Genomic DNA, 13,156 nt, shown 5'->3' with positions numbered 1-13,156 from the left:
AAAAAAAAAAAAGGCTGGAGATATGGCTCAGTGGTTAAATGCCCCTGGGTTCAATTCCCAGCACCCCCCTCCAAAAGAAAAGAATGGAAGAAGACATTTCATTGAATGAAGTAATCACTTCCCAACTTGTCACAGCATTTCATCAACTATAAATTGCTATCACTGGTAACGCCAATAGCCTCACGGATGTTCAGTCATCATCATCATACTCATTTTACCGATGACAAAGCTCAGGGGAGGCAGCTACTTGACAAGTCACATAGCTATTAAGTAGAAGGGAAGAGTGTTATTCAAAACCTCTACGAGAGCCAGAACAGAAGGCCTTTAATCACTCAGCCTCCAACCTCCACAGGCTCCAGCTCTCCTGTACAGCTCAGTTCCTGAGTAGATGCCACCTTCTCAAGCAAGGGTTACAACCTGTGACCTACAGGCCCAAGCCAGCCCACTGGCTGTCTTTGTGGAACCTGTGAGTCAAGGACAGTTTTGACATTTTTAAGTGGAGAGAAAAAGAGCATTTCATGACACACAGAAATGAAATTCTAACTTCCAGTGCATTCTATGGCTGCTTCTGTACTCACAACACAGCTGAGTAGCTGTGGTGAACACTGTATAGCCTGCAAAGACTACAGTATTGCCTATAAACCCCCTTACATACATAGTCCCATTTAAGGGTGCTTGGTAATGCACATACAATCTAAAAAGGTACAAGCCATGACATCAACAATTCAACATGTGGAGATGGGATGTGGCTCAAGCCTGTAATCCCAGCAACTTGGGAAGCTGAGCCAGGAGGATGCCAAGTTTGAGACCAGACTCAAAAACTTTGTCAGAGAGACCCTGTCTCAAATAAAAAAAGGGGGGAGAGGCGTATGCAGTGGTTTATGCCTGTAATCCCAGGGACTTGGGAGGCAGAGGCAGGAATATCACAAGTTTGAGGACGACGGCCTCAGCAATTTAGCAAAGAACTCAGCAACTTAATGGGACCCTGTCTTTAAGTAAGTAAATAAATAGGGATGTAGCTTAGTGGTAAAGCACCCCTGGGTTCAATCCCCAGTACATTAATAAATAAATAAATGGCTGGGGTGTGGCTCAGTGGTAGAGCACCCCTGGGTTCAATCCCTAGTACCAAAAAAAATTTTTTTAAATCAAAATATGGGACAGGGAGTAAAAGTATAGTCTTTTTTGTGAGCAAAATTAAGTTGTTATATTGGCTTAAAATAACCTATCATGCTGGTGGTGTAGCTCAGTAATAAAGCCTCTGGCCTAGCATGCACATGGTCCTGGGTTCAATCCCTAGCTGGGGAAAAAAAATCTGAAAATAACCTGTTATACATATAAAATGCTTTTTATAATGTTCATGGTAACCACAAAGAGAAAACTCATAATAAACAGAGAAAAAAATGAAAAGCAAGGAATCAAAACATAATACCAGAAAGACATTAAGAGAAAAAAAGGACTCATGACGTACCTAGAGAACAATTACCAAATGGTATCCCTAGGTCTTCACCTGTCAATAACTGCCTTGAATGCAAACAGATTAGACTCTTCAACAGAAAGGCAGAGTGGCTGAATGGATTTTTAAAAACTCCGACACAACCACAAGTGCTCCCCAATTCATTAGGCCCTGATAAACCCATTTTAAGTTGAAAATACTGTTTAGTCTAAAATGCATTCAACACGCCTGGCCTGCAGAACATCGAGACTTAGCAACAGAGCACGCTGCAGAGCGTCGGTGTTCCCCACGACTCCAGGGCTCACAGCCCCTGCCCCTTGTAGTGAGAGGACCACACCACACACCACAGCCTAGGAAAAATACACATTCAAAATGCAAAGTAAGGTTTCTACTGAATGTGTATAGTTTTTGCACAATAATAAAGTCAAAAGACCTTAAATTGGGCCATTTTGCCCACAAGGGACTCACTTTCACTTGAAAGTGGAGGGATGGCAAAGACAACCCTGCCAATGGAAACCAAAAGAGAGCAGGGGTAGCTACGCTTTGATCAGATGAAGTGGATTTTAAATCAAACTGTAAGAGACAAGGGCACTGTGCAATTATGAAGGGCGACAGTTCAGCAAGGATGTAACAACTGTAAAAGAAAGGTGAACCGAGCTGAAGGAAGAAACTGGCTGTAACACAAGGGTAGTAAGGCGCTTTTAACAGCCCCACTTCCAGCCACAGGCAGAGCATCCGCAAGGAAACACTGGACTTCAACCAAGGAAACCCCACACTCTAGAACAAATGGACCTAACAGACATGTGCACAGAACATTCCATCCAACATCAACAGAACACAGATTCTTCCCAACTGCACCCAGAACATTCTCCAGGACAGATCACATAGGAGCCCACAAAGAAGTCTTAACAAATTTAAGAACACTGAAACTGCATCGAGTATCTTTCTTCCCTGAACACAGTGGTATAAAACTGGCAATGATTAACAGAAGGAACTTCAGAAAATTCACAAATACATGAAAATTAAACATGCTCCTGAACAACTAATGGGGAAATGAGGAGATTTTTAAATTTGGAACAAAAATAGAAACACAACACAAAACCTCTGGGATTCAGCAAAAGCAGTTTTAAGAGGGAAGTGTATAAGCAGTAAATACACATCAAAAAGGACCTTAAACTAGTGTCCAAACCTTATACCTCAACAAACTAGAAAGACAAGAACAAATAAAAGTCCAAAATCAGTAGAAGGAAGGAAACAACAAAGATCACAACAGAAATAAATAAAACTTAAACTAGAAAAATAGAAGATACAAAATGGACCTAACAGACATACATAGAACATTCCATCCAACATTAACAGAATTCAGATTCTTCCCAACTGCACACAGAACATTCTCCAGGAGAGATCATTGGGAGCCCACAAAGAAGTCTTAACAAATTTAAGAACAATGAATTGGCTTTCAACAAACATTCAGACAAGAAAGAGGAACTATTTAAAATAAATAAGATCAGGGGTGAAAAAGCAGCCGTTACAACAGATACCAAGAAATACAAAGAATCTTAAGAAATTATTAAAATTATGCGTCGAGCTGGGCATGGTGGCCCATGCCTGTAATCCCAGCAGCTTGGGAGGCTGAGACAGGAGGATCACAAGTTCAAAGCCAGCCTCAGCAATGGTGAAGCACTAAGCACTCAGTGAGACCCTGTCTCTAAATAAAATACAAAATAAGGCTGGGAATGTGGCTCAGTGGCCAAGTGCCCCTGAGTTCAATCCCTGGTATCCCTCACCCCTTCAAAAAAAAAATTACATGTCAACAAATTGGATAACCTAGAAGTGACTTCCTGGACTCATATAGCCTACCAAGACTGGAATTGAAACAGCAAATCTGAACACAACTAAATAAAAATACTGGTTAAATCAGGATAAAAAGGGTCCCATCAAAGTAAACATTTACTATCTATCTATCTATCTATTTATTTATTTTTGGTGCTAGCAGTTGAACGCAGGGACACTCAACCACTGAGCCCCATGCCCAGCCCTATTTTGTATTTTATTTAGAGACAGGGTCTCACTGAGTTGCTTAGCGCCTCGTCATTGCTGTAGCTGGCTTTGAACCCGCGATCATCCTGTCTCAGCCTCCCCAGCCGCTGGGATTACAGGCGTGAGCCACCATGCCCAGCTCTACCAAATATTTAAAGAACAAACACCACCTTCTAAAATCTCTCAAAAAAAAAGCTGAAAAGGAAGGAATGCTTCCAAATTCACATGATGAGGCCAGTATGCCCTGACACCAGAAACACAAGAACACAAGAAAGAAAAAATAGTTCATATCCCTGGTGAACACAGATGTAAAATCCTCAACAAAATTGTAGCAAACCCAACTTGACAGCTGATTATCCATAAAAATCAAAATCAAGTGGATTCATCCTAGGATATAAGGATGGTTCGCCATGCCATGATACATCATGTTAAGAGAATGAAGGACAAAAAATATACCATCATTTCAACAGGTGTAGAAAAAGCATTTGACAAAATTCAACATTCCTTCATGACAAAAACCCTCAACAAATTAAAGAATGCACCTCAACACAACAACGGATAACATCATAACGAACGGGGAAAACACACGAGCTTTTCCTCTGAGATCTGGAACCCACTATCTTCTACTCAACTCAAGGATGCCACCATCATCTACTCAACACGGTACTGAAACCCTAGCCAGAGCAATGAGGCAAGGAAAATAAAGGGCATCCAAATTGGAAAGGAAGAAATTAAACTCTCCCAGTTTGCTGACCATGTGATTCTTGTTTGTTGTTGTTGTTGTTGTTGTTGTTTTGGTTTGGTTTTTGGGAGGGAGGGGCAGGGGGGCTGCTGGGGATTGAACCCAGGGAGCTTTACCACTGAGGTACATCCCAATCCAGTCCTCTTTCCCCTCAGCCTTCCAAGTCACTGGGATTACAATCATGGGCCACGATGCCCAGACATTATTATTTTATACATAAGAACCCTAAAGACGCCACCAAAAAACTATCAGGGCCAATTTAGTAAAGTGCAGAATACAAAGCCAACATAACAAGAATCAGTAGTGTTTCTACCCACTAACCACAAACTATCTAAGAGAGGAAACCTCACTTATGATAACGACAATGACATAAAATACTTAGGAATAGTCTGAAGAAAAAGACCTCTACACTGGAAACTGTAAAACACTGGTGAAAGAAATTAAAGAAATAAATGGAAAGATATGACTTGGAAGCAATAAAATGGCTAAAATGTCCGTCCTACCCAAAGTGAGCTAATAAAGATTCAATGTAATCTCCATCGAAACCTCAATGGCATTCTTCTTCACAGAAACAGAAAAGGCACTCCTGATATTTAGGTGGCACCATGAAAGATCCCAAATAACCAAAGAGTCTTGAGCAAAGAGAACAAAACTGGCGCCATCATGCCACCTGACTTCAAAATACACTGCAAAATCACAGTAACCAGAAGAACAAGGTATTGGCATAAAAAGACAACAGGACAAACTGGAAAGCTCAAAAACATAGCTTAACGTTTACAGCCAGCTGATCTTCAACCAAGGTGCCCAGAACACACCACAGGGAAAGGACAGGATCTTCCAAAAACGGTGTCGGGAAAACAAATTGTCTACACTCAGAAGAACGATAGACTCACATCTCTCCATATTAAATCATCAACTAGAAGGAATTAAAGAGTTAAACGTAAGACCCCAAATTATGAAACTACTAGAAGAAAACACGGGGGGAGGGGGGGTCTAAGACGTCATTCTGTACCATGATTCCTTTGATATGACTTCAAACACAGGAGCAACACAGACAAGTAGGTCTGTGCAAACTAAGACATCTCTTCGCAGCCAAGGAAAGCACCAACAAGAGCAGGAAGAGGCCTACAGAATGGCAGAAAGTACTCGCAAGCTGTCCTCTGATAAAGGGTTGATGACCAAACTATGCAGGAGCTCAATTCAAAGCAGGGAAAAAAACAAGGGGGAAAAAAAAAAAACCTATTAAGAAATGAACAAATAACCTGAATAAACACTTCTCAAAAGACACACAAATGGCCAACAGGTTTATTAGGAATATTCAACATCCCTCATCATCAGGGAAATGCAAACTCCTGTTATAATGGCTATGCAAAAAAATAAAAAGTAACCACGAACAAAGATGTGGAGAAAAAGGAACCTTAGCACACTGCTGGTAGGAACGTAAATTAGTACAACTTTTGTTGGAAAATGTATGTAGGTTCCTCAACAAATTAAAAATAGAACTACCACATGATCTAGCAATCCCTCTACTGGGTATATAACCAAAGGAAATAAAACCAGTATTGAAGAAACACCTGCACTCCCATGTTTATTACACACTGTTGACCACAACAAGATATGGACCAAGTCTGAGTTCATCAGTGAAGGGAGAATATATGTAATATGGTTTCTATACATAGAGGAATACCACTCAGCCATTAAAAAGGAAGAAATGCTGTCATTTGTGACAACACAGATGAAACTGGAAATCATTATATTAAAAGAAATAAGCCAGGCACAAAAAGCCAATACTATGTGAACTCATTCATATGTGGAATCTAAAAAGGATGAGCTCAGAAGTTGAGAATAGTAGAGTGGTAAGGCTGGAGTAGTTGGGAGCAGGGGATGGGGGGGTAAGTTCAGGGGATGATGATGGAAGGACACATAATTATAGTTAGATAGGACTAAGTTCAAGGGATCTATTAGACAACAATGGTGACTACAGTTAATGATAACACACTGTATCATTGAAAAATGCTGAGTAGATATTAACTGTTCTCATTACAAAATAACTGAGATACTACTCTTCTTAACTAGCTAGATTTAACTATTCCACAACGCATATAGACTTCAACACACTGTTATACATAAGAAACACAATCTTATGTTAATTTTTTTGAAAGATTAACTTTTTAAATTTAAAATAAAAGGTGCTTGCTTGGCCTTTTTGTGAAAGATCTGAAGTTCTGATCTATGCTGAACCAAAAACCTGCTGCAACACGGGAGGTAAATCTATTCTATCCTTCCACTAATAAGAACACTTCAAAATTTGCAAGACTGATGGACCACCAACATTTCCAGGACTCGTTCCCTTATTGTTTTTTACAAAGCATAGTTTCAATAACCATTTAAATATTTCTAAGGTTATATTACCATATACCAGGGGCCATGCTAAGCACAGGAGGTTACTTCCTTTTAGGTGGGAAAACAAAGGCTAACCAATTAAGTTAGCGACCCATCCTTCTACCATGCCATGAACTTAGAGACTCAACATTCCCTTAGGTTTGTGAAACCTCAGGCCAAACATGAAACTTATTTTCATTTGGGAACAACTGGGAAAAAACATGGCCACTATATCCCTTGAGCTGTCCAGAAAAGTACCTTGGTGTTCTTCCCAGCCTGTAGGACCACAGTATTCATTTACAGTTTTATATCATCACTGCCCCACAAATAAGACTGCCTTGATCAAAACAATCCAACTCTATGAATTTACAAAGAAAAATAGGACTCAGTGAGGAAAAACAATAAAAACCTCAGTTACCATACAATAACAACCATCACTTACTAAATACTTGCAGTGGGAATTGTAGGATATACTTTATGTATTTTCTTATTTAAACGTCACAGCTCTACGAGGGAAACACTGATCACAATTTCACAGAGGAGGAAACAGGGCATTCAGGGCTAATTTACCCAAGGAGACACTGCTGGAATTCAATAACTAGTAGTCTAATTCCAAATCCAGGCTCTCAACCACAATGCAAAACTTTTACATGTCAATTTTTAATAGCAGCCGACCCCGGTGGCCAGCGCCTATAATCCCAGTGGTTTGGAAAGCCAGGACAGGAGGACTAGGAATTCAAAGCCAGTCTCAGCAATGGAGAGGCTCTGCACAACTCAGTGAGAGACCCTGTCTCTAATCAAAATACAAAATTGGGCTGGGGATGCGGTTCAGTGGTTGAGTGCCTCTGAGTTCAATCCTGGGTACAAAAAAAAAAGGAAAATTAATAGTAGTATAGTCACAGTGCTCACTACAAGAAGTTAGAACTAAAAGCCTAAAAGATACTGGCCGCTAGGCACTTACTACATGCTATATCTCTTTACACATATCATTCCTCCCCACCAAAAAAAAAACCTAACAAAACAAACAACAATTTAAAAAAACCCAGAATGGAAAGTTGGACTGTGCAGATGCATCATTTCTTTGCAATGTACTTATTTCTTCCCCAGCAGCTGCTCCTTGAGGGCATGAACATTCTCACTACTCCATCTTCTCAATGGAACCTCCATACAGCACTCAATAGAACCTCCATACAGCACTCAATAAACATGCTAAATGAATACAAAACAGTACTAATTGTTACTTGTAATTTCTGCTAGAAAAATAGCTAGTAGAAGAGAAACTTGAATATAGAGAATAAATTTTTTAAAAATGTAATTCATCAAGCAGCACTAGTGATGAATTCATTGTCTTAGGTTCATTTTTATAGGCATAGATACAACTTATGTATAAGGTGCTACTCTCATCCAAACACCAACTGAACGCATTACTTAAAATCACAAAACCAAATGCAAGAGTGAACACCAAAGACTAAACTACCCAAGAATGATCTAATACAGAAAGTAAAATCCCTCCTACTTCATCCTACGTACTTTCCCACTGTAGGACGTTGCTGGTAAAACCTCAAGCGTTCATCCTAGCCTCTACTCTGGGCCTTCCCCACACAAAACACTTATCCTTCCTAGAAGGGAAGCTTCTAGGGAAGCTTAGATCCTCAAAGGATCTAAGACAGCATTTTGAATACACTAGGACACAACTAGTATGTAAAATGGTTGAAAATAATGGAACATTTTCAGTACCAGCTAAGGCACACTGACCACACACAATGTAGGGAGAGGCAACAACCTACTATTAGTCTACAGAAGGCAGCCTCCTCTGGATGACTTTACAAACACTTGCTTTTTAAAACCAACAAAAAAAGTTGCTAAAGACTATCACTGTCAAGAAAGCTCCATTCCAAGACAACAGCAAAAACAATCTGAAGACACCACACCTTGGAAGGATCACTTAGGGCCAAGGGACTCTACATGTTACAGACGCTTACACCCAGGTCCCTAAACACCAGGTCCCTAAAGGCACCAATAGAGATGAGTGTAGAGAATAGCCAGAAGTTTTAAGGCTCTTAAAAAGATGCATTTACAAGAACGTGTGAAGCAGGAGAACCATCTATCCAAACTAACAGAATGCCTGCCACACTTCTGTAGTCTCAGCAAGTCTACTTTGAACTCCATCAAGAAGTTAAATCAAGACATAGAAAACATGCCCAAAGATCCAAATGGATAACTCTCGAAAGTTGAAGCTGGCAAACCCACCGCCCATAACTTAGCGTTCTGATTGTACCCTTTGCAACGCTGCGGCGACGGTGTATCGGCGTTAAATTTAAATTTCCTGGCTCTGGCCACAATGCTAACCTAATTAAAGCATGTGGTCACCGTTTAGCATTTTCGGTGCGATATTTTGCATCGCTTTAGTTAGCAGGAGAGTCGAGACAGTTGCCTTGGTTCTCCTGCCCCCCCCAACAGAGACAAAACCCTCTCCCAAATGCTTTATTAAATGGACAGGAAAAACACCACCACCCGCCTTGCACCGCCCACAGACCCCGCCAAGCGCCCACAGGGGCTTCACTCCCATTGCCCACGCCACCAACACTTCGGGCTCAGTCTAAGCAAGTCACTTATGTCAGCGCTACTTCCCCACGGCCGGGACCCCCCTCCGGCCCGACAACTCCAGGAGCCCCCACCCCGCCCGCGGGCCCCTCGGAGCAGCGTGGCTCGGGGTCCCCTCCGCACACATTTCCCGTCCAGCAAACTGCGGCCGCGGCGGGGGAGGGGCCGCGGCGGGCGCCGGCGGCGGAGCGGGGCCGTCGGGCTGGCAGCGGCCGGGCCGGGGAGGGGCGGCGCGGCGGCGACGGGGGGCGGCCCGAGGGTCCGGGGGGAGGGGAGGTACCTCGTACAGCTCCTCGGAAGCCATGGTGGGCGGCGGAGTTGCGGGCGCGCGGGCGGGCGCGGCGCCGGGCGGCCGACACTTTGTTTCAGTTGGGTCCCTGCGTGGCCTGCGCTTCCTGCTCCCGCTGCCGGCGCCGGGCGCTGTGCACGGACGAGCCTCTCCACTCCGCGGCCAGTGCGGGCCGGCGGCGGCGGCGGCGGGGTTGTGCGCAGGAGCAGCTGCGCAACGCGCCCTGGGCGCCCCGCGCTCACTCCCCGGCGGGCCGGCTGGGGCTTGGGCTCGGGCTCATCGCGCCCCGCCGCGGGGCCAAGCGGGCTGAGGCGGGCGCGGCGGCGGTGCAGGCGGCGCGGCCGGATCCGCGGCTCCCCCTCTCCGGTGTAGTGCAAAAAGCTTCCTACTTGCGACCAAAAAACCTGCCCTGGCTACTGAGCATGCCCAGTGCGGCCACCCGGCCCGGCGGAGCCGCGCTCCCGCGCTCCGGGTTTTCGGGACGCCCTCACGGGAGGGGCCGGGAGGTGGCGGGGCGGGGCGGCTGAGGGGAGCAGTAGGCTCCGTTCCGGGCCTGGGCGGGCGGGCTGGCGGACGGCGGGGAGCAAGCCAGCAGGAAGGGGAGGAGCCGGCGTGGTGGGCGGGGCTCAGAAGAGCTGTGGGCGGGGCAAGGCGGTGGGCGGTACTCTGGCTTCCCCGAGTCCCGCTCGCGGGGGTCGGCCCAACTGTGGCGCCGCCCACCGACCAGCCTAGACGTGGCTGCAGGCTGGTTCTGAGAGGAAGGGACCCGGACCTCGAGGACCCAGGAGAAGGGCGGTGGTGCCCATTGGGACAGGCATCGGCGAGCCGAAGTTGGGCAGGGGACCTTGTAGACTTAAAGGCCTGCGCCCCGACGGCAGCGGCCGCACCGCCTAACGCGCGCCTCTCCCGGGGATGGCAGGGCTGCCGCCTCTGTGCGCCCGCCTCTGTCCGCGAGTCCGGGACAAGTCAGCCAGCGCGCTGAGGCCAGCGGCGTGGCCAGGTGGAACCCCAGCCCCACCACGTGCCCGCCTCCCCGGAGGCCGCCGCCAAGACCCGGAACTCGGACTCGCGCCCCGCCGAGTGTCTGGGCGCGCTCCGGCGGGCACGCTGGCTGGGCCGCCGGCCGGGGGTGGGAGCCGGGGGCGGGAGCCCGGCGCCGCGGAGGGCGGCGCGAGGGCGCGGCTGCCCGGGCTCTGCCTCCGGGTTCCTCTTGGAGTGTCCACCTCCTTCGAAGGGGAGCTGGGGCCGGAATCTGAACTCCCGGGAGGTTCGGGTTCTAATGGAAGGAAGCTGTCAGTGGTGGTACTCGTTGGGGGCATGGTGTGGACAAGTACGCGACAAGCCTTCTCCGCCACCAGGTTTGAAGGGCCGGCCCTTCCCGCAGCCCACAGGGGAGATGGCCAAAGTGAGCCCCGCTCGCAGGGCTACCTGCCGAAGCTCACCTGCGGGGAACTGGACGTTTCACCATCTGTGGGGAAAGGAAAAGGGGCTTCCGGGCCGGACTCCCCCAGACAGCCGGCAACTCCGAACCCTCCCGCCAAATACCGCGGAACTTCCCCCCACCGGGCCCTGCAGAGACTTTTTTTATGCTCTTCCCCAGACCCTCCATCTGGAAGCCTTCACCAGTTCCTACGTTTCTTCAGCCACCCATTCCTTAGTGCTCAAGCCTAACCAACGTCTCGGCCACCAGGCTCCTCCAACCAGTCCGACGGTGCCCGAACAGCGTTTTAGCCACCACAGACCTCGCGGAGTTTCCTGACCTCCCCACGCCCAGAAACAAGGACAACGCTAGACCATAAGTCCAGTCATCGCCGCGTCTTTTCACGCGGATGTCTCTACCTACGGCTCCCACTGCCCGAAAGCCCCTTTGGAACCTTGAATTCCCAGCTCCGACGTCATTTCACAAAGCATGGTCTTCTAGACTTCCTCCCTTTCCAGGGGCTTCCGAAGCACCCATGCGTGCTCCATGGCAGAACTTATTTCAGTATGTTTTAATGTTTATCCGTTCTTCGCCCCACCCCCATCTCTAGACCGTGACCTTCAATTAGACCTCAACTTCCAATTTGACTCTTCGGCTCGTAGCACCGTCCGTCCTATACATACAAAACAAGTCGTTATGTCCAATCAGTGGAATTTAAGTGTTTACGAGAAAGCCAGTTACCCACACGTCCAATTCTCATTATCAAATTCCTTGAATTACAAAGCCTCCAACTCATCTGCCAGACCAGACGTCTTTCCCTAAGGGTCCGATTCTCTGACTCCCCTCCAAATAGCACTTCTTTCCCCTCATTTAGCATTTCCATTATTTGCTACATTTGTCGTTTATCTTCCTAGGTGTGCCAAGCACCAATATAAATGATAAGCTCCAATTCATCGATATAAATTGCAAGCCCTTTGAAGGTAAGGAGCAGGATTTTATACATTTGAGAAGTCTCAAAGCAATAAGAACCCATACAAACACTATAGCAAGTGCTCAGGTACTTGCAGGTGATGTTTTTTAAAGAAAAAAAATCACACAAAATAAACTCTTGATAGAAAAGAGAATCCTCAATATAAAATGAACAGATACATCTCACATATAAACCTATATACAGCGATAGATCAATATAAATATGAGTGTTTCTTCTTTTTCCCAGGACCAACCTACTGATTGCCACTTTCAGAACAGAAATTGTTAAGCATTCACATGATGCTCCATCATGGACTCAATGTTAAACGTTAAATATATTATCTCTAAAGAGCCTCAAACATTATCACTTTTGCCCAAGGAGAGAGGGCAAGTAGGAAGGAAACCCATCCATGACAACCATTTTTAGATACTGAGCTACTACATATAGAGAATGGTGATTCTTCTCATTGTGTGTGTGTGCGCGCGCGCGCGCGCGCACGCGCTCGCAGAAGGGGCGATTTACAGCCTAAAACAGGTAACTCAAAAAAGTCAATTTACATTAGACCTTTAATCTTGGTTATCTGGATTAAGTATATTGCCATGGGTAGTCATCCACGTTAAAAGTATTACCATTGGTAGCATCTGTACCAAGGTTGGGGCAAGCCAGCCTCTAAACTCAGCTCCACCACCTCTCTCCTCCAACAATGAGGGCTCCCACCAACGCAGAAAAGGCCAGTACTAGGGTACCCAACTAGTGACTGAGTAGTTGGCCACGTTTTCTATTGTCCACTTTTGTTCATCTCACCTTCTCTTCCGGGTGCCCTCCACTTAAAACACCCACTAGTTTAATGAATGCTATTTTAATTTGTTTTTTATTTTATCAGTTCAATTTATCTTACTTTTAAGCAAATTCTGCTTTCCTCTCTCACTTTTTAATATAAACGACATTTTATCAATGCTCATCACTGAAGTAAATATGCCCAATATCACTGAGTGGCTTTGAATTTATATCATCTTTTATGAAATAGTGAAGTTTTACAGTAGTTACCATGACCACGTGTGTGGGTGCTCTTTACAAAAGTACTTTCTCGGTGGATTGAGAAAAGCGAAATCACATTCCCTGAACATCAGAAAGACTGTACCAAAAATACACATTGTACAATAGAATGTGCTTATAAAGATATAGCCATTCTAAAAGATTATAGAAGTGGTCAACAAGAGAGATGACGGACACACATAATTATAATACACATCTAC

At 45.6% G+C, this 13,156-nt stretch overlaps 1 protein-coding gene across 2 annotated transcripts in view; it reads right to left on the bottom strand.

Annotated features, from left to right (window-relative positions):
• Positions 1 to 10,063, bottom strand: part of Cdyl (chromodomain Y like) — a 177,665-nt gene extending 167,602 nt beyond the window's left edge. Inside the window, exon 1 of one of the 2 annotated variants that reach the window (XM_078020495.1) lies at positions 9,502 to 10,063. Coding sequence is in view for 1 of the 2 variants with exons in the window: in XM_078020494.1 (XP_077876620.1) it covers positions 9,502 to 9,525 (24 nt within the window). In the remaining variant the exon portion in view is untranslated. The remainder of the gene's footprint in view (positions 1 to 9,501) is intronic. The other variant, XM_078020494.1, reaches the window with a different exon arrangement.
• Between the last annotated feature and the right edge of the window lie 3,093 nt (positions 10,064 to 13,156).

Source organism: Ictidomys tridecemlineatus, chromosome 8 (genome assembly GCF_052094955.1).
Source record: "Ictidomys tridecemlineatus isolate mIctTri1 chromosome 8, mIctTri1.hap1, whole genome shotgun sequence".
Classification (NCBI taxonomy): domain Eukaryota; kingdom Metazoa; phylum Chordata; class Mammalia; order Rodentia; family Sciuridae; genus Ictidomys; species Ictidomys tridecemlineatus.
Note: the sequence above shows the minus strand (reverse complement) of the source record. Positions and strands in the feature narration are given on the sequence as shown.